Source organism: Bombus vosnesenskii, unplaced genomic scaffold (genome assembly GCF_011952255.1).
Source record: "Bombus vosnesenskii isolate JDL3184/JDL3185 unplaced genomic scaffold, Bvos_JDL3184-5_v1.1 scf7180000013264, whole genome shotgun sequence".
NCBI lineage: Eukaryota > Metazoa > Arthropoda > Insecta > Hymenoptera > Apidae > Bombus > Bombus vosnesenskii.
The window spans coordinates 6,910,613-6,934,743 of NW_022882924.1; the positions used below are offsets into that span (position 1 = coordinate 6,910,613).

The following is a 24,131-nucleotide window of genomic DNA, read 5'->3' on the forward strand; positions in this document are numbered from 1 at the left end:
CATTCAGGTAACTGAGTTTTTTAAACGGCACCGTATATTTTATATAACATTAGTCTGTCCAACTGAATATTCTCTACAAAAAAGTATTAACCTGCTTACGCTGGAAAGTCAGTAGTTTAGCAGATACTTTAACTTTAATTTGCCAAATTTAACGTACGAAAAACAAAGACAACGTGAACATAAAAATACCACCTCGCGCGTTGGCTCCTCTTTTAAACGTTAAATTTTACAAATTAAAGTTACGATATCCGCCAAACTAATGAAGTATTAAAAAGTCAAAATGTACTCCTCTGTCCAGGTTCCACAAATCCAATAAATTTCAGGCCAAATATTTTTTGACAAATGTCACAGATAACGAATTATATCAAGTGATAATTTTCACTGAGTCATCCTGTATATTCTAGATATCCTACTTGATATTTACAGGAACATCTATTTATGAAACTTGAAAGGCCTTGAGGTAATTTTCCTTAAACAACAGCAATCGAAAGGCAATGGATGTCGCGAAACCCTGCGAACCAAATCGACGGTCGCACGCATATTTTTCCATCAGGAACCCCGTAGGTAACAAGAATACAGCCATTACGCAAGCTCTGTCGTCATGGTGACAGCCAGGATATTACCGCGCGTAAAACGTCTCTATGATGTCCCATTGTGCTGTCCAAATAGCTGCTAAATCCGGCCGTCTCCGCGGCGACAACTCGCGTCTCTTTTCGCAAGCGGATTTCGTTCGCGCTCAGCGTTACAACGCAAAAGACACGTGCAACGCGAGAATATTTTGTCTCGCAACGTGCTTTGTGCCTTCTGTCTAATCGTGTTCCCCTTTTTTCCTTCATAGTCTTGAGCGGTCTTCTCAACGTAACAGTCGCTACGACTTTTCCAAGCAAAAAATATTTGGACAAAAATCAGTCGATACTTATCCTGGTTTGGTAATAAATTGTAAGAACGAAAATAGCTTTAAACGATATTCTATTCGATAAGAAATCATGGTTACCGTTACTTTTTCGAACGACATCGTACCATTGTTATTTATCAAAACCTAAGAGTTGAGACGATATCGTAAATAGTCGCTTTTCACCGACAACTTGTTTGAAATGTTAATCAAAGTGTAATAAAATTCTCCATTAACACGTACACTTTTAGAAAACTATGAGTAAAGGTAGAGTTCAACAAAAGAATTTGTATCCAGACATTAAAACGCGTCGATAAACGTACTGGTGAAACCTTAAAAACAAAATTTTTCTGGGTAAATACAAATGCCATACAAGATACGATCGAATACAATGTACAAGTAGACATGAAGTGATTCCTTACGAAAAAATAAGGCGAAATTATAGAATAACATTTTTTCATACGACGCTTCTATTTCGAGAAAATCGAGTTTGACAATTTATCAAGTATACTTGAACCTGGTTAATCCCGAACTGTCGTTCACCGACAGAACGTTGTTCTACGTGTGAAAATAAATCGAAAGTGTAGAATAAAATTTTATCGGAAGACAATCTGCTTTTGAGAAAAATAAATTTGTAAATCTATGACGCGTGTGTATAGACCAATTCTTAACTAAACACGTTCAGGTTCTACTTTCATGAAAATGGAGATCATACTCGACATTTTCCCTGCTGCTAGAGCCTCCTGTTGATTATTTGCTCGCATCCAAGTGATAATTAGCCACGATCAACTATGCTTGAGAAATTTTCAAATGCAGTTGTCTCGAAAGCGAAGCATCACGTAATAAACTTTCACTTTATATTTTCTTCTTACATTTTCATAAGGAACCATAATCGCTTGTACATGTTATGGTGTAGTTGAATATGTTATATATAGGTCGCATGCTGTTTGTATATTTACTTGCAGCCTATACCTACCTCATTTTTTGAAACGATTATCGTTTCCGTGATTCCATTGATTGTAATAGGATTTTCGTGCTATTTACAAATAAAGAGACATTTCAATAGAATAGAAATAATCATACGGTCCAGTTTTCGACGTTTATCGTGTCCCTGCTATCTATGAAAGATGGAACACACGAAAAGTCGATATGTCGTGGCTTGAACATCGCGCAGGCGTTCTTAAGAGAAACATCCCTTCGTATTTTTGTCCCGATTTTGGTCGATAATTCATCGTGGAATTCTGTCGCAAGTGTCCCGTGTCGGAAAAGGATTTGTCCGGATGCTTGCGATCGATCTGTATGACGAACAGTAAAGCGATTCTTTTATTTAATTGAACACATCGATGTTGTTTATTCTCGCGTGTAAGATGAATGGGACAAATAACATATGTTTCGTGGATGATTTTAAGACTTTTTTTATTTAATGATTAATGAATAATTCGAGAATAATTTTTGAAAATTATCTTCATATCGCGATTGTTGGATTTTGTAACATTTTCGTAATTAATTATAGTACAAGTAGAATGGTCAAACAATAAGATAATTACAGTACTACTTTAGGAATAATAAGTTGCATAGTTGTCGTTTAATTAAAAAATGAAGTAAAAAGATATTACGAATTGTAGTAAAAGTAATGCTAATATAATATATATGCTTTCGGAATATTTATGTATATGGAATAATGTTTTCGCTTGATTATATCTATAGAATAGAATGACAAAGTTTGTCTGTGAAACCCTGGGGACATTCTTATTATTATCAGTGTATATATTCAAGGTATATTTTGATTTTATCGAATTTCGGAATTCCATTATATTAAAAAAAAAAACGAGAAGATAGGAAGGGAAATAAAACAATACGAAGGTATACGGGATTTTTAAATACAATTACTTACGATATTAGGAAGTTTACAACTAACTGAATATTTTGTCAGATTTAATATCTTGATTCGAATACAAAGAAACGCATTATAAAATGGTACGATACAATGAAACTAAAGAAGTAAATAATATGAAATTACAGATGAACTGTGAAAGAATTCGAAGATTCGTGCACAGTTCGGAATATTTGATTCAAACGGAAAACTCTCCGACAATCGATCGCCTCATGAAAGAATAATTCCCCCATGTATTAAACCCACTGTCAGCCACAGGGGAAATTTCAGGACAATTTGGGGTAGTTCACCGTAGGGCTGGGAAATATTGAGGGGATAAGTGAAGATTTAAATAATGAGTATCATAAACAAATGTTGGTAAGAGATTTCGTGTATTTCATACTTTAATTAACCGAAGACTTATCGAGTCAATTTATCTATTTCAAACGGTATCATCGGTCCATTACGATCGTTTACAATGAGAAAAAATAATCCGATGTTCTGAAAAGAATTTGTTTAGATTCCAGTTTCTGAGAAAATAAGCAGAGAAAAAGATTAAGACAATTAATCATTTCAAGTTTGCAAATTTTCAAGATTTCACGAAGTTTCGGGGATTCCAGTTTCACGAATCTAAAGTCTAAGGACCAAGTTTCTAAGTCTAAGTTCCAAACGTTTACGAAAACGAGGTTCGTCTTTTTCGCAATTAGCCTATGTCGTGCTAAACATGAGCAAACGTTCGAATATTCTTCGGTGATACTGCACATTGGGTATAAACGAGCACCGATCCAAATTCCATCGCATACTGCAAATCACCGGAGGTTGTTGGCCTCCTTTCGAAATAAAAGCGCGCCACGAAGATCCAATTGGCCACATTACCTCGGTAACTCGTTCTCATTTACGCGCCACATTTCGGGAGTTTTCCAGCGAAATCCTCTCGCGAGTCGCGGTCTCGATTCAATCGCCGAGAGAGACGAGTGTTGCACGAGAAATTAAGGCGAAAAACGCGGAAAGTTTACGGTGGACAAAGACCGACGCGCTTAAGAAAATAGAAGAAGAAAATGAGAGAAAAAGCCACAGATAGTAATAAATAGTACGCCTAACAGGATACTAAGTAGATCATAAAAAAGATTAAAGTTAATCTGCCATTATGCAAAATTGTGTTGCTCTTTCGCTTCTCTCCCGTTTCGTTATTATACGCGTTTCTATGCATACTTTTCATGTACGTACGCAGGTACATGCACTATACCGTTCAAATGTTTGGAGTTACCATCTTATGATCGTCGAGAGCTTCCTTATCAGCTGTTAATTAAAACCAATTTTCTTTTCTTCTATGTACTATTAGTTGGTATTGAAAGGAATTATTGTTAGAATTTAGGTATAAAAATAGCATGATTATTATTACTGATTACATCGCATCGTTAATCGTAATTTCATGTTAAATAGGAAAATATGCACGAGAAACAAATAAACGTAGGACACAAAACCTACTATTAAATATTTGGGTCGATCCAAAGGTACAACTAAAACAATTCTCAACATTACAGTTTTTAATCCACAGGAAATTGCGATATCGCGTGACCAACTCACAAAATGTCCTCCTTTGTGAGAGTTCAAACCCACGATAGAGAAAAGAAAAAAGAAAAAAAAGAAAAAGAAAACAATGCTCACGGTTGTTGCGCTCATTTCTCATTTACCCGACGGAGCTTCTATTTTTCAAGCCGAAACTCATTATCGCCTTTCTCCGCTTGTATTTCACGCCACGTTTGATAAAACCATCAGATTGAAACAATAATGCATTTCTTGGGAAACTGAACACGATTCCGGGACGATTCATCGAGAACTGATTGCGCTAAGAACCGTGAAACAAACTTCCCTGGAAAGTGATTTTTAACCTGAAAGGAATCTACACCTTCGGTTAGGTTAAATATCTCATCGTGTTCTCGCCGCTCCATCTCTTCTCAGCTCCCATTAGTTCGGAAAGCTTTTGCAAATATGACCATACAGATAGCTAAGAGACCTATATTGCTTTCTAAAATAACAAGGATATCTAGTATTTCTGAAATATCGAGGATAACCGAGGTAGCTCAGATACATAGCTATATCACTTGACATTTAGGTTACCTGAGATTCCTAAAATATTTAGAACGCGTGTCACATTTAAGACATTAGCGGTGGCTAAAATATCTAGGGCGCTTGATTTACATCAATTCCCAAAATCAATTCGAAGAACGACATCACCGACAAATCTGTAAAAAGCGTTGTACGATTGTTCGTCGAATCACGAACCTCGGCGTTATCCATGAATAATATCAAATCAAATTGCCTGTCGATCATGAAACGAAAATGTCGATCAAGAAAGGAAAATGCCGAACAAAGGAACAAGCAAACGAAGCATACTTTCCTTCCATCAAGGGACGAATCTTGATTAATGGTGTAAGTTTCCAGCGTCTCTACGGCTTAGGCCATGCTCGGAATTTATAATGGAATGGGAGTATATTAAAATAGCCCTCACATCTGAAACTTGGTCCCTACCGGTAGGATGCCATTATCCCTGACGGCAATCATGGAAAAATAACGTCGTTCCTTACTGCAATTACCGCTTTATCTTTTGATCGATGAAGGCAATTATGCTTGGAAACGTTAATCGGGGACAAAAAGTCACGTTTCATCCTCTGACTTCGCATTAGTCATTATTAGCGGCGACCATCGTACACTGATTAGAGGAAGTGCTATTTACGTGAATGAACCTTTTCATCGTTGTTTACCAAGTCGGAAGTAATTGGTAGACAGACGCGCGTGAACGTCTCCTTTTGTTTTCTTCGTTTGGAATTCATTAACGTTCTGAATAATATTTCCCAATTGAGCATACTATTTTATTAATTTAGAGATAATAATTAAGTCGGGTAGAATTAGCAAAATAATTCGGTTGCTAGATTTTCTTCTTTTATCAATCGGAATTGCGTGTCAAATTTTAGAAAACGGTAGCATCAATCTTTTTCTTCGTAATCTTCGCTTCTTCCATCTTTTCTCATACGTACAAGGATGGCAATAAATTCGATGATCGTGGTCGTTCATCAACCTGAATCTAATTCTTTCGAAACAAACTGCTGTTAAAATAGTTTACTACAGTTATTTATGAAACGAATTCGTACTTGTGGACGAGTATTTCCTAAACTCGTCCTCAAATAATTATCCATTCCCCCGGAAAGCATAGACATTTCACAGGAAACGAACAACAAACAATAACTATTCGGCTGTACGTCCGAAAACTGTTTCCTGCGGATGCAAATTCACGACTAAGCGCCGATATTACATACATCCAGCTTTGGCATACCAATTTGGATGCAGATCGGAATTACGTTTCGCCACGACGGATCGACTATGAAGTCCGAGTAACCAGTAGCTCATAGAATACCGCTTTGAAATGGAACGCTGGGACTTACCTTGTAACTGCTGACCGCATGTGCACCATCGTAGATGTAGAGGTGATCGTTGCAGTCCAATTGCAGTTGGTCGAAGCGTAGCATGAACCGTTGAAGGATACTATGCGTTTGGAAGGTGATGGTACAGTCCAGATCCTTCTCGAGCTGTGACATCAGGACAGCCCCGTCTATTTTCCTGTAGAGATCTCGCATATAATTCTTCTTGCACACGTCGCTTATTTGGTCTGAAAGAAGAAAATGATTGTAAAATGAGATAACCGACGGATTAAAACGAGATTGATAATTGTACAGAAGATATCTTTTTTGTTTTTTTTAGTTTCTTTCTATTCGGCCACGCCGTTGGTTTTATTAAACGAGATCTTAACTTTGAGAAAAATGGCAGACTTAATAAAAAATTAACTGTCTGGCATATGTAAGAGAGATATTTAAAAAAAAGAGAGAGAGCAAGAGAAGCGCAAATGAAACAGGAAGAAAGGTTCGTCACACGAGTCGTTGACCTATAGCAGCTAATATTGTACCAGGCAGACATTAAAATCAATGTTAAAATTCAATCTTAATTTTAACCCTCTATAACGCCGTGTAATTTTGAAGTGACACACCGATATCGACATCCTCTCAATTTAATTTCGTTTTTAGGTGCATTTGTACTCCACTGTAGCTTCAAGGTTAATAACCGTTTCCTGCATAATAACATTTTTGATCATTGTAAATTTTCACAAGAAGAATTTGCATTATAGAGGGTTAATTAAATTACAGTCTTCCTAATTGTTCATGGGAATTTTAGCCGGTAAAAATTCGGCGCCACCCTGCGTCCTCCCCCCAGAGGACGCGGGTACCCATGAAGGTTTCCCCCATTTAAAAAAAGAAAAAGAAGTCTTCTTAATCGTTACATCGCATCATATACTACAAATAAATAATTAAATATACGTAATATTTCATAACTATATCGATATTATTTCGCACTCGAATTGTAGTCAATTTTATACTTTACATCGAACAGAATGAAAATTCTTTCGGATTATATGAAACCTTTAAACCTTGCGAATTTAAAGCATAATGCAATGAAACGTAATGTGCATGTGCGAATAAATTTGTTCATTATATGTAAACGAGTTGCACCCAGAGAATTAGCTCGAATATTTCACTCGTTCCTTAAAACTTTTCCAGGGAACAGATTACAGTTAAAATCGACTGTAAAAGTTTTTGCCGTTTCGTTGCTCGTAAACGGGTTGCATCGATAAGAAACGATTTTATCGACTTTTAAATCCACTCAAGTGCACCAGACATCGGGGCCTGATGTCTGTCCTGGCTGTTGGCAAGCTAGGTCGAATTATCCAATCGATTGACGACCGATTGATTCGCGCATCGCTAGGATAATAGCTCGAATTCGATTTCGATGCATCTGCGATTAACTACGGTCTACCGGATCCGATGCGATAAAACGTACAAAAGGAAAAGGAAAGAATTTCTAACAGTGGTTACGTGCATAAACATTATATGATGTCGAAAAGTATGTAGAAAAAAGTAGTACAACGAGTATCGAGTGAAGTGGCTTAAAATGTTCTACCAGTCGACAAACGAGGACGATATGCAAAATCGATTTCAGTCTTGTCGAATTATGGCACTAAGTAGCGCTATTTTAACAAATAGGTACGTACGACTGTGTTTTCACTTCTGATACTTTTTTTTATTATTTGATGTGTTTATTTGAAAATGACTTTTCGAGGGTTGAATATTATCTGCCAGTACTTAAATGATAAATTTTTAAGAAATTAATATTCTCTTCGTTCGTATTGTAAAATTATTGATATTAGCTTCAGTCTGAACGTATCGTGAGATAGGAACTTGCTCTGTGTACATTGAAAATTTGTTATTACCATTACGATAGCTTTTAAAATATATCTATTTTAACGTGCACGTTCTTTAAATAACTCAATCGCCTATGTTGAGATTTGATACTTCAGAATCGTAAAAGCATTCTGAACAATTTATCAATTATGTTGAGATATAAATTCTAAAAGATTAGATAAGGAGACTGTAATAATAATTGTTTCGCAGCGATCATGCAAGCATTGCAAAATTCAGTACAAAACTAAAGGAAAAATAAATAATTGTAGAAAAGACTTGAACCATAAATAGAGTAACTACTGAAGTAGTTTCCAAATGATTCAATTTCTACAATTTATTGAAACAATCGATATTTTTACATAACTACGCTTGTTCTGGATTTATTTAAAAGGCTGGCTTCCATTACTGTCTATACATACATGTAAAAAAATATACATATGTATAAAAGAAAGTCTCATAGTATGTGGAGCAAACTTTGCATATTCTTCAACATCCTAGAGAAAATAACGTGAGGCTGCCCACTTCTCAAACACCCATAAACTCAATCACCCACTTGCCACTTCCTCTTAACTTAAGGAATTTTTTGCCTGGCAGTTCAATAATTTTTAACAATTTTAACGGGGAACACGCGAAGAATCAATTTCTTCTCGCAACAACGTGAACGTTTCCTGGATGGTTTTCAAATTTATTGTTGAAATATTAATTAAAAGAGAGAAAAGAAACTCGAGCAGCGCTCGGCACGCGCAGCTATTTCCAATAAATCCAAAACACAAGATTAAGCTACAAAACGAAGTTACACACCGTACAAAGCAACTTAAATTCCTTCTGCTTCGAAACTATTTCCAATTCCTAGCCACCCACAACCATTCGCCTTAAGTTCCAACACTCGGAAGAATCTTCCTCGGCCTATCGTGCCATTTTCCACCCCAATTTCGTTACAGCCAGATCCAACTTACGGAACAAATGAATCGTAACGCGCACAGGGGAGCGAATTAATTCGCGAATTCGATAAAACTCGCTCGCGCGGCAATTTCACGGCTGAAAGTCGGTGTCGCAGAGCGTTCGTTTCGGCTGGACGGGCGTAAAAATAAGAAAAAAAAAAGAAGAATGGCGACCAGCATTGGGCGTTGGGGATGGGCCGCGAAGAAACTCGATTGAAAAGTTTTCGCTCGTGTCGCTCGGGGCTATCGGGGCCAAAGGCGCGAGATAGTTTTCCGCATGGCGTGGTTGCAGCTGCGAGCTTGTGCTCGAATGTGGGCCGAGAACATTCTCGGGGGAACTCCGAGCAAGATTGGCGATAAAAGGGTGCGTCGCTCCGCTCAAGAAGGAAACGAGCCTGACTTCTGTTGCAGATCGCTGGATTTCGCGACAATTTCGAAGGTTTCGCAAATGAGATGAATCGAGGAAGAACGGTGGAATTAGAGCAACAGATGGTTAACCGTCTCCACGCGATTATTCGCAATGGGACGCTCCGTTTTGCGACTAGGTCGATCCGAATTCGTGAACGCGAAGATTCGCGAGGGAGATCGAGAGGAAAATATACGACGCGCGCCAATAATCGTGATATCAATATCCATTGCAGAATATGTTAGAGCAAAATACCTTACGAAGGATTTTATCAAACTAACATGTCACATATTCGTATAGCAGTTCAGTTCTTCGAAGCTAATAAGATATGGTTAAAATTACGTTGCTTGTTTGTCTTCCTAAACGAATGTAAAAATGTTTTTACGTGGAAAAATATTTCAATAACGAATCTGTACGCTACACGTGACATTAAACGTTATAATATATTGGTTTTGCATTTTTTAGCTTATTTATGCGAGAGGAAACCGAACTGCGTGAATTGTTTGAAAGTCTGATGATGTTTTTTTAATTATGTTTACCTGTAACACTTTTACGACATGCTTCGAGAAACATGTGTTAAGCGATGAAAGGTGAGAAAATTTATTACTCGCTTTATATTCGAAGATGCCGCAAATATATCTTTCGTTAATTATTTGATGAATGTAAAAGGACAAGCGTGCCTCTAAATCTGTGCTGTCCGAACCAGTTATGCAAATAGTTGTTCGTATTGTGCAAACATCTTTGCGCAATTCTTTAACGTCGATATTCCCAATACCTTGATAACCTCTGATATAAATAAAGCTATCGTTTTTCAGGAAATATCGATTCTACGGCGATTCTATCACTCGTTCATTCGAATTTACTTCTGCCACGAATGCAATCGTATGAGAAAATGCTTCGTATTATTCATTCGTGTTACACGGTTTATCCATTTCCAGAATGCAGCACTACATTTTATTTATATTTTAAGCAAGCTTAGCACGATTTGACATACCAGAGAGCGTTCAGCTGATTATTCTCCATTCTGAAATGATTATAATATGTCCTAGTATTTATAGTTCGTTGATTCACAACGATGACGAATTAAAAATTGACTATATTACATCATAACGATATTAGACTCTGTTAACGATGCATACGATACATACGAGCAGATCGCTAATTTTAGAATTCAATTGCACTATATTTTCAATCATATCGTGTTACGAAACGTTCGCGAAAACCGAAACCGAAAAATTGTTTCTTGATATTTGCTATAAAATACACATTCAAAATTTTCTAGATAAAAATCAATATTTCCCAAATAAAACGAGGTATCGGAAAATTGCTTGCTGGAATTTAATAGTTAAGGAAGGTATATTGGAAAATTGTTTGTCGTAATTTGTGTAGTTACGAAGGCTATGCTCTTTCTAATAAATTGAATATTTTTGGTACAGTTAGGTATTTTATAAACCACAATTTTAACTCCATTATTACGTAGATTATATAAAGATGTAACAATATGGCATTATAATAATTTTGAAATAATCTTAACAACCCAATTCGTTTTACAGTTTCTTCGCATTATACGTATGTTGTCTTTGATCCAATAAGTTCGAGCGAAAAAGTAGAAGTATTCGGTATATGTTCGACACTGTTGAACATTTGATAAGTAACAACGTCAAATATCAATCATTACGTCAGAATGTATCATTAATCATACATTATATAACGCTTGATATACAAATAAAATTTATCTCGATCAAAAATATAGTATTTCCCACAAACAACGTTATCTGCGCAAATAAACAGTCATTTAATAATTAATTAATTTCATATTTAAGAGATATTTATTATCTCAAACGTTTAATCTCCAATTGAAGTTGATCGGCGGAATTACAGAGTTCTAATATAAAAGAAAACGAGCGGAAAAGGCAAATATTTAGATAGAGAAAAGAATTCTCTCTCGTTCTATAGAAAAACTCTGTTCGTGTCCTAGAAAACGTTCGTCGCTCCAAAAATTATCTTTTATCCTCCGTTGCTGGTACAATTCCAACGAGAACACTAAGAAGTATCATTTTAAAATTATCCTCGCGAATGCGTTACTCGGCCATATTAATCTCATCCACGTAATAATCATGTCGAAATTATTTGTTCATTTTTGAACGAAGTACCTGATACGTAATAAAATTATTTATGCTATAAAATTACGATTTTCAACAACAAAGTATCGTCGGTATGAGATATTCTAAAATAATTCTAAATACTCCAAATTCATTAAATGTAATAGGTAAATTATATTAATATTTAACTCTATACGATATTCATTAGCATACAGTTCATACGCGTAGTTCCTCTTTTAATTTTAATACATAAGTATAGTATTCCGAACGATTTATCAATTAATAAATTAATCGTGTGCCTATATTAAATAACTTTAATCAACAACATATTATTACCTATACGTATGTATTACACGTATTCCATTAGATTCTAATTATTCGTACAAAGCTTAATCGATTCTGATGCTATTCAAACACGTATATATTAATTGAATATTCAGAATTAATTTGTTAAAGGCGGAAGTATGAAACGAAGGAGAGTATCGATATACGCGACACTAAATTACGGACTTGGTTCATTGCATTTCCTTTATTCATTTAATTTTCAACTATTACATATTCAAAGATTCCGTTGAATATATTATTACAATAGACATTCCAGCGAATTGCTGGGTTCAATGTGAATCACGCGTCGCGTATTCTACATGGAAGAAAAAGCGATTGAACTTGGAAGAGCTTCAGGCAAAATCAACGATCGCTGCCACAAATCGTGAAACCAACATTGACTTTCGAATTTCACGGTTCGGCGATTCCTATAGAGAGACTTTACGTATCGCACGACGAAGCTCTCGCAACGCTATTAAACGACTTCGACGAGATTAATCACGGTTATTAATCGCGCAGCTTTCATACGTTTAATTCAAACAGCCGATGGACACGCGTGGCCAGCCATAATTCAAGTGTAGTGAAGCATGGGCGTCGCATAATCGACGCAGAAGTACCGTGGCGGGTATTAACGACGCGGCTTCGACGCGTAAATTCGCACGGCCGCTCCCGAAACGTCGGCCCGACCTCCACGCTCATAAATCTCTCTGGCCAAGGGAAAAAGCTTCCCCGACGAAAGTCGCCTTCCGGCCCGTGGCAACGGGGAATCTACGAAACATTTCCCGGAGGAGAATCTCGCGTTCCTTCGGCCCTTCCGACGCGGCAAACCACCCTCGCTGCGAGACTATCAAATTTCCAGGAGGCAAATAAAGATGACGAAAGTTCCGGTGTAATAAAACCGAACGAGAAGCGGGAGGGAGACACGTAAAGGCTCTGGCAATCGGAAGGACAACGGAAAGAGAGGAAAAAAGAGAAACGGTAGATAAAGACAGAGACAGAAGGAAGAAAAAAATTAAATCGCTCGTACACCGGTATGAAGAAACGGCCTCCCAAAAGGGAACTTTGAGACCTAACTACAAAGAACTTCAGGTTCCACGAAAAGTCGCGTGCAAAACAAACCAGGTGAGGGACGTGGAGGAACAGCAAGGGAATGGGAAATAGAGAGAACGAGCGAAAAAAAAGGGGGCAAAAACGGGACGCGTAGGAGGAGAAAGAGAGAAGGAGAAGAACCGAGAATGAGAGACGAAGAAGGGGAAAGAAAGGCAGATAGAGAGAGCACCCTTTGGCCATGGTCGTGCGCGTTGGCCCTTCGACCCTTCAGCAACCACCAATCCCCACCCCTTTTACCCCAACTCTTCCCGCTCTCTCACCGCTGTTCCTCTTCTCTGTCGCACCCTTGCCGTGGCACCCTCGAGCGCGACCCACCCTCGCATGCTCACCACCACCCTTCCCTTCTCTCTACTCGCTCCCTCTTGGGACGATGTAAGTCCGCTACTCCGTCGATCAATATTACTCTCTCTTCGAGCGCGGCACGGCTCGTCTGAGCGGCAACCGAGCGCTATCATATTAAGCCGCGAGGAGCACTTTGGCTGCGAGCGAAGACCGGTCTCGACCGATCGTTGCTCGCGCCAACAAATTTTTCTGTCTGGCACCGAGTTTCGCGATAGAGTCTGCCTTTTATCTGATCCTGAAGACGTTGGCCACGCGACTACGACCGGAAACAATGTTATCGCTGCGAGAAAGGGGACCGAGATGATTCCTCGAGACTCGTGATCGACGCTCCGCGCTATGTACTAAGATATCGACTCGAGAGCAACTCACAACCTGATTCAACGACGAACCTCAACGGGGATCGCTCGAAGGAGACTCTCGATATTGTTCGAGTTTCTTTTCGCTGCGCGTTTTACGGCGTACTCACTTTGAAGTGTAATACTCAGTTCGAAGGAGTTGCTTGGGGATATATAGTACAACGTTAGCGGAGAATTTGGGTTTATCGGAGGAGCGCGAAAAAGAAAGAAAATCTTTCTTAAGTTCGTTTCAGTTTTCTTTCCGGTGAAAGGAATATGATAAAGATTCTATGGAAATATATTATGCGAGAACTAAGAGCTCCAATGGACAGGAATCGACGTTTAGTCGTGCGAAAGCAGACAACTTCCATTGTATCTTTTATAAATAACTTTTAACCTACATATGTATTTCATAATAATCCTAGAGTATGAATGTATAGTATTCAGAATGTAGGGCAAACTGTTTCCTCGAGATGTTTCCGATATCGCTTTATAGCCGGTTGAATATTTTATAAAAGAATACAGCAGTGACAAAATTATTTATAAAATACTCGAACACGATCGTTCGAGAAATGAGAGAAAATCTGACCCAGTATTTGGTCATGTTCAAAAATCATTTTCAGGTAAACGTCACTGCGTTGAAGGATTAAAATTCCGTATTGATTATCAGATACCTAAGCACTTCACGCTTTTGCACTGTATGCTCAGTTTACAGCAATCAATTATACACTGACAGGAAGTTCAAACGAACGTTTAGAATCGCGACGATGCACAGTGCGGCATCTAAACGAGGATTCGGGTCAAACATACAAAAATGCATATAATACGCAGTTTTTCTGAAACTTGATATCAGGGGATCCGACGTGAGTAAAAGTCTGCTTGTCGGATCTTTGTTGATATTTTCCCTACTGCATGGCTCGGCTGAGATATCTTGAATATTTATTTCTTTGTCTAACCACACACGGTGACGTTTAAGCAAACAGTGTCGATGCCGGGAACGATCTTTTCATCCTTTCATACGTGTCATGCAAAAATCATTTATTCTTCTTTCCACTTTGTGCTGATATTTAATAAAGAACAGAGTTTTGCGTAAGTTTAAAAATGTTCTCGGAATAAATGTGGTCAGAAATTCTCTCTTCGACCAAGTCGAGATTACGAATAGATTTCGTGAAAAAAATATACAACATCCAATGTAGCAGTTCGTAGGAGAAAAAAATTCTTTAGCTCCTTGACACAGGACGATCAAAGTTACAGAAATGTTTCAAATCGCTTTTCTCTTTCTAATTGTTTCTTGCAGAAAGAACGAGACTTTTAAATCGAAAATTAATTACACATAACGAATTAAAATTATACATATTTTTGCTCAAATTCTCAAAAAAGAAAAAAAAATATCTAATGTGTAACGAAACACTGTTTGACAAGAATTAACAAACAGGACTGTATGACGAATAAGTGAACTAACTTTCGATCGATCAGATTCCGACGTACGAATGATTTCTACTAATCCTCTATCAATCTTGCAGGGAATTATCGTCCACGTTTACATTACTTACTTCTGATGATCTGATGATCGAGCAACGATCATTTCGATTCTTGTCCACCGCGTGGCGTACTCGATGCGACGAGTCGTAAGCTCGCAAAAATTCGTCGTCCCGGATCTTTCCTACCCGCGAATACGTCCTGACATTCGAAAGAGAGCTGATAACGGGTGGCGAAAAACGCCGACGCGATATCGTGTGACAGAACTCGCTCATCTGCACCGAGTCCAGGCATCGTCGCGACTCGATCCGCTCGTCTGCGCCTTCTCAAATAATTCGGTTTGCGGGTAAAACGCGCGGGAAATTGCGGCGCGACAAAGCCGGGTCACTGCATCGAGCCTAATCATTCATGCAAATGTGGCTGCAAATATCTCGTTGAGGTTCCGTGTTCGTTGTAGATACCGGCGTAAATCTTGCTGAATAGATCGCGCCAGGATTGGTTTATCTCTCTCTCTCTCTCTCTCCCTTTCTCTCTCTACGTATGGCCAAAACGCTTTGTCGACGATGAAATACCGTAATCTCGGGTGCAATGCGCGAGGAAAATTTGCCCGAACAACGGATCGTCAGCCGTTAATCTATTCTCGGACGACTGTTGCCGCGGTTAAAGCGGCTTCGCGGAATTACACGACAACACGCGGGTGCCACGCGGCAGATACCATGGATTTAATCACGTTGGATGGAAAGAAGATCGCTTGGACCGGCTTTGTTTTCAGATAAGTATAATAGCAAGAAGCTTTTCCTTCGCTAAATCCAGCGAAATCTATCCTGCTGAGGAAACGTGGTTTCGTGTCTGACCACAAGGCGATCGCATTCAGCAATGCTTTGTTGGTGATTTAAAGTGGTGTTTTAAATTACGGAAATAACATTTCGGAATATATTCCGTCGTCTGGTAGAAGTGAGTTATTTAAAAGCGATTAAAGCATTGGAAGGAGGCTAAGTACGACACGATCGAAAAATGTAACATTGTATAAGTATATTTAAAATAATTGGATATATTACAGAGTGCTTATTTGATATATGTGTATTATATATATGTATAACAATAAATTCTTCCAAGTTATTAAGATCGTATGAAATATTTTGTCTGCGTTCTTGCACTATCGTATGGTACAGTGAAGGAAACGGCACGTAAAAAGATCAGAATTTTAAATATAACAAGAAGACTTCGAATGACGAAATTAAATGAGACGTCCTATGTGTACAAGTTTATTTATGAAAGTAATCGAATAAGGTAATGATGAGGTAGTATACAGAGTGATTTAATAAGAGTAAAATTCTTTGAATAAAAGACTATAGCGTGAAAAGACTCAAAGATCATACCGACCTTTTTGTTGGTGGACTAGTTTAGGAGATGCGAAAATCATCTCGTTATTTCTTTGGCCACTATTCTAAGTCTATTCTTTTTTCGCGATATATCAGCTGATAAGTCAACTATTAAGTGCTATGTCATGATAAAAAAGAATGAAAAAGATACTTGATAGCAAAGTCTCGGAAAATCGATTACATAATCAACTTACTTCTTTCAGATGTTACTTAAATAATGGCCAAGCCTGGTGCAATTAATCAAAAGAACGTTAGAATATCGATTATAAATGCCATTTTAATAAAAATGTCCTAAAATAATTATTCACAACGTGCAATGCTTCGAAAGTATTAGGTTGTCCGGAAAGTGTCTTTCTTTCGCAAACGTATTTTTTACAACAAACGTGAAACCAAGTCTGTGAAATGTCCCGGTGTTTATCTCAACAGAATAAAAATGTACGTAATTCAACAAAATAATATAAAACAAAAAACATTGTACGTCTATTATTTCCTCATAAAATGAAAGAAACATTTCGGACAACCTAATACTACAGCTTATTTTACACACAAATATATATAAACAGAATAATATAATATATAAATATGTAATGAAGATATGCGAATAGTATAGCAATAAAGATAAAAGATCTGCATCGAACAGCTAACATAAGTTTATACGTATAGTCGTAGAATTTCTGAAATAATCTTACGAGAAAGTTTCTGTACTAGAATAGACAGACATAAATTCTGATGTTTTGTTCTAAACATGCTGGATCCAGGACAACAAGCGCAGAGAAGCGAAAGCTGCGTTACGTAAAGAGTGCGATCTGTTTCAGACTTGCCGGACAACTTTTGGGACGTAAACTTGTATCTGCTCGAAACAAAAACTTCCCTCCTTTCTAAGTTAATAGAAGTTCGTTCAACAGCGGTGCGAGAACGTTGTAATTTCTTGCGTATATTTGCATACATCAGTTTTATTGTTGACACAAAAAATAACGTGATCTTGCGCTGGTTATCTCGTATCGAATTCAAAATTTTTGCGAGATAATCAAGAGAAATATGTATTTAGAAAGAAAACATTTTCTTTTGTAAGTTGTATAATGAGAAACTTACAGATTATAATGACAAAAATATACTAAAAATATGTCTCGTTTCGTATTTAGACGAATAATTTGAAATGTATATTTTCTAATTTCAAATATGGACAAAATTTTACAAGGATCCATCCTTGTACGCAACTGCAACTCTTTACTTTTTTTTTTTTTACTGTAATTCTTTAGTTTTTTCCGCAAAAATTTCGCAGTGGGTATTGTTAAATGACTTTAATTCGAAATGCATGAAACCTTTTATTTTAATTACGATTATATCAAATGTGTGTGTTGTTTTCTTATCTTTCACGGTACTGCGTTTACCTCTTTCTGGTACGGTTACTTGATATTTGCGACTATATGAGAATTTATCATATTTTACTGTTTTGAAATTATCGGCAAATAAACAAAAATGTCAATCAATGATACAAGTAGTACGTATACAAGCGATACGTTTCACACAGTACTTTTCATTCGACAGATATTGAATAGATACGTTACAATAACACGACCGTATCATTTACGCGTCGCATTTAGTAAAATAAATGCTTAGTAAACAGTGGATACTTATCATTCGGATCTTTACTACTCAGCCAATCCTAACAAAAACTGCGTATTATACTTTGCAGGCTAAATTTTGTTGATAAACACATCATACGTAGAAACAAACGAAACTCGGTAACACCGAAAATAATTTGAACGTACACGTTCGAAATAAAAAAGAAAAATTCATTTTCATAACTTGTATGTTCCAAAATATCGATAATTCGAAATTAACAACATAATATATTATTCAGCAGATAATCGATAACTAAATGACATATTATCTGCGGCAAATGAAATTTTCGCCAGTCACGAAAATTATCAACCTTTATGTTCCAAAGTTATATAGTTCATTGCAGCCAGCCATGCGCAATTACCGTAGATACAAATCCAAAAGCACCGACTTTACTCGTTTACAGATATTTCCTTTAACACTACACCCATATCGGCATCTGACTAAAAATTGTGATTATCCAAAGATATCCAGATAGAAATATGTACGAAGCGCATGAGAAGATTAAAGAATTCTAAGTGTATTATCGCATATCTATCCAAAGATATATTCACGGTCGTTCACCCTCGTTACTCTTTTCCTATTTTAGCTGGTGAAAAACTGCCCGCTTACCCAACAAACCACACCTCAGTCTCTAATCCCTCGTACAACCCTTACGACAACCTATACACCTTCGCAACCCTGACAACCCCTATCCTCGTCCCTCTTGCAACCACTTGTCGACCAAACGTCCAACGAGAAACGCTCTCCCTTCGTTGCCCCTTTGTGTAACCATAGAGTACCGGCAAACATAAAATCGTCTCATACAACACAGATATTAAAAAGTTACTCACAGTTGTCGTTCTTCGCCTGGACCAGGCCCTGGCACAATGTCAGTGCCAGAAGCAGGAAGGCGCACGAGCCTCCCGTCAACCACATTCTTCTTCTTATTTTTCGTCACGCGCAGCAGATACATACGAGCGAAGAAATCGAAGCCATCAATCCGAAACGCGACCAAAGTCGCGCGGCAACGACGCACGATCACGAACGACCCGAGAAAGTCGAGGGGAAACAAGCGCGAAGGTTAAACGCCGTACGAGAATGAGATACGAATACGCGGACGTAACCTTTCGATGTGAAACGAACACGACGAACCGCACCCCGCGCTGTATTACGCGCGACTGATCGCCACCGGTCGGCGCGATTTTACGCGCGAACCGACTCCGCGGTCGGACGACGCGCATGCGCGCTGCCGTCACTAGAAGGGTGTGGATAGACGGGGGTTGAAAGGATCACGACGTACTACGCCGACACCCACGCTCATTGTAGAGGCAAGTTAATGAGGGAAAAGATACAGGCTGGTTTTACGAGAGTATCGCAATACAGGGTGTGTCCGTGAGGCAGCTCGCGCCACGCACAGTATGTGCAAGGGGGATACGCGTTTCTGTGTGCATAACCGGGTCTGGCCGCTTCGCCCGTTAAATGGAATCGTCGTGCTGTTCCTCATGATTGTCTTGGCCTTTTATGGCCGCCGGAAGGGCTCGATACGCGGACGGCCTAGCACGCCCTTTTATCACGCTCTTTTCCTATGCAAACGTCGATGCTTTTTCGTGGATGAAAGGGCGGAATTTTCGGCGCGTGTGCTTTTGTCTTTGTTGAAAGCTTCCAGTACAGTGGCTACAAGAGGCATTCGTATACTGTTGCATTTATTTATCGTATTTACAGTTAAGGTAAAGACGATTCTTCGTGTAAAACAGTCCTCTTATTGTAGAACATCGTTTAGTAACAACATTCTGAGGAATAAGAGATGTATAACATATACTTTGGAGCGTCCGGATTAATTTTCAGAGAAAAAGAATGTAATATTAATAAATATCTGGCAAATGGTAAAGATAGAATCCGTATAGTTACCGCTTCGTGAGATAAAATGTACACGGATGTTTTAAAAAATAATCTGCGTCAAAGTGCAGAAGGAAATGGGTTTGAAAGGCAACTCCGACCTGATGAAAGATAGCAGATCCAAAGTATAATGATAGTAATACGCGAGAGTGGTTCTTGTATAATGTTCGGGAACACTTAAAAACAACTTCGCAATCTCATTAACATTATCGAAAATATACGAGACCATTTGAAACGAAAAATACGGAATCAACATGTTTTCTCGAGAAATAATTTGAAGAGGACTCTTTTAGAAGAATGGACAAATATTTCAAGCAGAATTCTCATCGATTTGATAAATTCAATGCCACTACAGCTTCGAGCCATAATAAAATCAGAAGGAAACCCCATTAAGTATTAATACAATTAAAACTAACGATTTCCTCTCTTAGATATAAAGTAGAAGTCTTATTATTTGTTCTCAGCAAACTGTAACTGTATGAATACTTATTACGCATATATTTTTGCCATTTTTTAGATATTTGTTAATATCTTCACAAAGGGTATACATATTTCATCTTCTTTTTTATGAAAATTATTCCGCACGCTCGTAAGAATATGTACATATTTTTTATTTTATTAAAATTTTGTTCAGAAACAATGTCTTGCGATATTTCTGTCGATATTAATTACTGTACGAATACTTTTCACACTGACTTTGTACAATAATTAATTAGATACAAGTATAATAAAATATGATTTACATTCGTATCGTTTAGTAGTAGAACAACTCATACGTTCACAAAATTTGATACTACGGAAATAAAATGTAGAATCTAATAGAAAAAACTCTTCGTTGGAGAGCAGAGGCACGTACAAATGCCTTCTGTGGCCATTGTACGCGTCAGCGTTACTTTAATTAGGTACTTGTTGGTTCACATCTCTGTTCGTTAGTATCGGGAGTTTTCGAGATTCTTAGGAAGTTTACACTAATAGATACTGATCATTTGCGGCGCAAGGAGATGTTAATTTTGTTGTGTAGCGAATAATGAAATAAATAAAACAGAAAATAGAATAGAATAAATACAACAGATAATAGGATTTTGATGAATACATTCGTATTACAACTGTTGAAACTACAAACCGCGATGAAACATGGGAATAATAATGTAAATTTGATTCAATTTTTAATTGCGTTTTGTTCACCTATTTTCCCGAGAGTTCCATAATGTATAATTTGCCTTACCACGATAAATAGTAATTATCCTAACGAGAATTTCATTGAAACATCTGTCTTCTATCATTTATCTTCTGAAAAATTGTACGAGCTTGCGATATTTATTTCATTAGGAAGAATAAATAATATTAACATTAACGTTTAAGCGTGCGTAAATATGTGTGTAAATATGGCGAATATATGTACATAATATAGACATATAATTGGGAAGAATAAAATATAACTTGTAATCATTATTTGCTCGAAACTAGTCATCTTTTCTAGTCATCTTCTTTTGAGAAGCGTCATGATGAAACGTAACTGTAAGAGTTCATAAAACATCGACATATACAAAACAACAAGAACGATAATTTTTTCCAATAATTATTTTAATTATTGCGTATCTCACGACAGCAATTTATTTTTCAAACCGTCATCAACCTGTCAGAAACTGCGTGAAATTTCAACAGAATAGAGCGTGAAATCGATTTAATAAAAATACACGGGAATTAAGGGACATCCTTTGCTACGGTCCTGTCCATTCCGATCGCAATTTTTCCCCGATAACCGAATACAAAACAGAAATAAATAGATAGAATTGGCAAAAAAAAAAATATGTGTAACGCTCGTACTTGCACGAACTTGCACGAACATTTAAAAAACGATAGTTGTTTGAAAAAACTTTTTTCTGCGTGAGTTTGACATTTGCGTTGGTTTCGCTGCCTGTGTGTAACTGCATCCGCAGTTTGCGTGCGAATGAGAGGAAAATAAAAATGTGGGACAATATCGTTGAAAAATAACGGACGACAAAAGTAATTACGATGATGTCGTAAAAAAAAAACCGCTATACGAAAATGTTCTACGATGCTATATTTTTCGACAACGTACAATCGCATAAACACGTGCGACAGTAACGTTGAACATTACGTTCGTAACGAGACGCGCATTAACCGCGATCTAACTGAAACAAAATGAATCTCGAAGTATTGTATTACCAACGTGAAATAATCTCCGAGATTATAACGTCGCAATGGAAAACTTTCTGGGCGCACTGGACGGTAAATAACGTTGGAAACACGCAAAAGTAACTGTTTAATCAAGGAGATGTTGAAATTTTAGAAATTGAAAAATGAAACGAAACGAACATTACTTCGCATAGCCACGCAGGAAACCATCCTTTTTTCTGTTTAGTTCATTCTTCATCCGGTATATAAATATTTTAAAACAGTAGAAAATGGGGCAATAACATTGTCTTCGTAAAATATCTCCACTTTCTTCCATAAATGTTTGTATTTATGTAAATTATACGATATATGCAGAAAATACTAACACTCAGGTAGTAATTCTTTCGTGGTCGAAGGCGCATTGTTAATTTTCAACTACTTTTACCTTTCCCCTTGTACCTTTTCCATATTGTACTATATGTACCTTTTCAAATATTTCCTTATCCATGATATAGTAATGGGCGTTTATCACCGCTGTAACTCGTTATACTTCAGAAACGTCACTTCCTACAAATTTCGAAGTCCTACCTAATTATAATTTTCACACCACGTGTATTATAACGACACGCAATATCGTACAACTACGAGCGAATGAACTTGAATGAAAGCTCGTTATGCGGGCGTTGCATTAAGTTATTAGACATAAACGCCTAACATTGTGCAGCCAGAATTCAGTACGCAAATTAAGAGGGTTGGTTAGCCAATTTGCGAGACAATTGCAACCGTCATCAACGGCGCTTTTCACTCAGCGAACACCTAATTTCGTGGACAGAAATCTGCTAACGCCGTGGCCGGTCACCCGTCAACCTCATACAGCCCGTGTATAATAGTGGACGTGCTGACGAAAAAACCCGGTGAACGAAGTGTCTCTCCGCCTAACGTGAAACTTCGTGTCCATCGGCCAGAGGATTTTAAATTCTTCACGGCCACTGACGAAGCGACATCGAAGACGACCGTGTAGCCCACGAGACGAGCGGAATTGCAAATCTTCGTCGCGGAACTTGCCGTCCTCCCTGCAGGAAATGCTTCAAAGAAATGTTGCGGATTCGACTGCAGAGAGTAACCTTAATACGCTTTTCCGTGCTGCAGAATTGGAAACACGACTAGCGAAACGGCATAGAGGCGAGCACAGCTCTCTATCGCGCATCGTCACGCGTTGCTATTGTCGTCTTATTTGTATAACTACATTTGTTGGAAAGAAACTGCAGTTGATGCCCGATTCACCGAATTCTGCTGATGAAATTGAGCCATGTCGTGCAAAAACCTAAAAACCGTCGATGATCTGAAATTGAGTAATAGTTGGAAGATTTTCATTTAAAAAGAAAAAGCTAGCTCATTTCTATCATCAGGAACATCTATTTCTTCGTGTTGTTTCTGGCAAAAGTATTTATAACGTTAGTATATTTGTCACGAGTAACTTTTTTTAGATTTATTATAATGTAAGAATAGTTCTATTCTAAGATTGGCAATTTTTTGCAAAATAAAGATCAACATCGTGGGATCCACACTGTGTTCGACTAATTTTTTGTTATTTTACAGGTTCGTAAGTTTCTTGGACCAATTCATTTATCTGAATGTGAACTCCTGTGTATTATATCAGCTTCAATTATATAAACTGTTTGTTCCCTGACAAGTCCAGATAAATGGAAGCCTATTGTATGTGATGTTTTCTCTCCAATAATACATATTGCCGTTCCAGTGCAACAATGGCGCAACTGAAGAAAAGTAACTTTTCAGACGAAGAAAATCAATTTCACTTAGTAACACTTGCGATTAAATAAGGAAGGAACCGTTGTATGGTGCTGGGATAAACAACGCTTGTTTGTATTTTCCTACCTCCATCTAGAGACTAGAGATGTTAGAAAAATTATTAAATTTTTATAGCAGAAAAATTAGATATATCCGGGGCTGGTAATTTGTCTTAAAATTTGGAAATCCTCATTTGCAAACAAAG

The 24,131-nt window shown here is 37.5% G+C and overlaps 1 protein-coding gene across 3 annotated transcripts in view; it reads right to left on the reverse strand.

Annotated features, from left to right (window-relative positions):
* The window catches only part of LOC117239104, a 281,294-nt gene that overhangs the window by 136,581 nt on the left and 120,582 nt on the right, over positions 1 to 24,131 (reverse strand). For 2 of the 3 annotated variants that reach the window (XR_004494354.1, XM_033504416.1), the window contains exon 2: positions 6,209 to 6,432. Coding sequence is in view for 2 of the 3 variants with exons in the window: in XM_033504416.1 (XP_033360307.1) it covers positions 6,209 to 6,432 (224 nt within the window). In the remaining variant the exon portion in view is untranslated. Of the gene's footprint in view, positions 1 to 6,208; positions 6,433 to 18,933; positions 19,255 to 24,131 lie in introns of those variants that run through there. The other variant, XM_033504425.1, reaches the window with a different exon arrangement.